This window comes from Propithecus coquereli, unplaced genomic scaffold (genome assembly GCF_000956105.1).
Source record: "Propithecus coquereli isolate 6110/MARCELLA unplaced genomic scaffold, Pcoq_1.0 Scaffold143, whole genome shotgun sequence".
Lineage (NCBI taxonomy): Eukaryota > Metazoa > Chordata > Mammalia > Primates > Indriidae > Propithecus > Propithecus coquereli.
The window spans coordinates 741,176-743,229 of record NW_012138636.1 but is presented as its reverse complement, the minus strand read 5'-3'; the positions used below and the strand labels follow the sequence as shown (position 1 = coordinate 743,229).

At 32.1% G+C, this 2,054-nt stretch overlaps 1 protein-coding gene across 1 annotated transcript in view; it reads left to right on the top strand.

Moving 5' to 3' along the window:
* Positions 1–1,843, top strand: part of GABRG1 (gamma-aminobutyric acid (GABA) A receptor, gamma 1) — a 90,990-nt gene extending 89,147 nt beyond the window's left edge. Inside the window, exon 7 of the mRNA XM_012639889.1 lies at positions 1,574–1,843. Within this exon, the coding sequence (XP_012495343.1) occupies positions 1,574–1,843 (270 nt within the window). The remainder of the gene's footprint in view (positions 1–1,573) is intronic.
* The last annotated feature ends 211 nt before the right edge of the window (positions 1,844–2,054 follow it).

Sequence of the window (2,054 nt, the reverse complement as noted above, 5' to 3'; positions counted from 1 at the left end):
TAAAGTATTTTTCATAAAACATTTAATTTTCATGGCTTTGAGATTTACTTATTTCAAAATTTAGGATGAAAACATTTGATAAACATTTACATTAGAAAGAATTTAAGATCCGGTTAAAATAATTTTTTATAAACTCTGCATTGTATTTAGTATTTAGATAATGAAACATTGATTGTAATAAGTTGTAAGATTCACATCTTAAGATAACCTTGAAAAATGCAGAAGTCCTGAAGGATCAAGAATTACAAACACTGCAACCTTCAACCCTATTTTACTTGCCATTTTATTCAAGTATTCATTAATTTTTGAGTAACATTTTTGATAATTTCCAGGTTTTCATTCTTGTTGCTAAAATTATTGTTTGTGTGTTCACTTTAGCATGTATTTTATGATCAATTGTGATATGTCCTGATCAGCAATCAGCAGTAACAGTTGCATCGACGACAATAGATACTACCTTTGGCAGCTGAATATGTGCTATATTTCAAATATTCTGCTTAGTGCTTCATAAGCATCATCTAATTTCACCTTCAAAAAGGTCTACAGTGTTGTTATTGCGAGTTTTGTACAGCAGAAGATGTAGAGTGAAAAGAGCAGTCACATCTCCTGTTCGACCTTATTCTCACTCTCCTCTGCCAGGCAAGGCTAGAAATTCCGCCCAAGATGGTCCGAGTCTGCGGTGCTCGCCTTAATGTTCCATGGCATTCTGGCTCTGCCTGATTTATCGTACTTTCAAAAATTATTCTTATTATTTAAGTATTATTCAGAACCTAGTATCGAAAAAGTTAATTTGACGTGTGTTCCAAATAATCCTGATAATAATAGTATCTATTGTTATTGGGCAAGATGGCGCACTGATTGTTTGACGTAAGTTATGGCATGTTCTCTTCACAGCTGTCACAAAATTAGGTGCTAATATAATTGCAGCTCTAAAGATAGCTACATGGGCAAAATGAGTAGAAATCTGAACACTAATTGTTCCCAAACCTGAGTTTTTAAGTCCTGCATGTCCTCTCTCCTCAATAGGATGCCTTGCACTTATCCACTATTACAAACCTCATATACTTCCTGTCTATTTATAGCTTCTCAAACCTTTTACGTTATCAAAATGTCTTGTTTGCTATTTATTCTGATTTTTACTAAAATAACATAATAGCAAACAAATACATTTATAGCATTATAAATGTTTTAGGGTAAAATATCATAGAAATATACTGTTCATTCTTTTTAGAATCAGATTAGTGATTGATGGTATTTTGGTGGATGAACTTTCTAAAGGTATAAAATGTGTTTTATTTTTCAGAGGAATTTATTTTCTGTATAATTTTTGGAATGTAAAAAGTGTTATGTTACAAAGTAAATTATAATCTATAATTATATGTCAGATAATTATATATGTTAATTGTATGTTAGAATCTATAATTATAATATTAGAATTATAAATACTTGATCTTTGGAAACTGAAATTATTTTTATTGCATATGAGCCTTCTAGAGTTTGCCTTGAGGGGACAAACTGATCTTTCTTTACGCTACTTTTTTTGTCTCAAAAATTCACTTCTTATTTTATTCAGACATCCCCTGGTCTCCATCCTGGTTCCACTCTGATTCCAATGAACAGCATTTCTGTGCCGCAAGGAGAAGATGATTATGGGTACCAGTGTTTGGAGGGCAAAGATTGTGCCAGCTTCTTCTGTTGCTTTGAAGACTGCAGGACAGGATCTTGGAGGGAAGGAAGGATACACATCCGCATTGCCAAAATTGACTCTTACTCTAGAATATTTTTTCCAACAGCTTTTGCCCTGTTCAATCTGGTTTATTGGGTTGGCTATCTTTACTTATAATTTCCACGTCACAGGCAAAAATCGTAAGTCTGACTAAATCCAATATAATCTTTTGTACTTCAGTAAGATGAAGTTTAAATTTAAAATGCAGAGAAACCAATGGTTAAAATGTGAATAGTATTGCAGTTAAAGACCTTCATAGGTAAATAAATTAGCAGCTTTTAGATTAATTTACATGAAACTGATTAGGTACAAAATCCAGTATATTAAA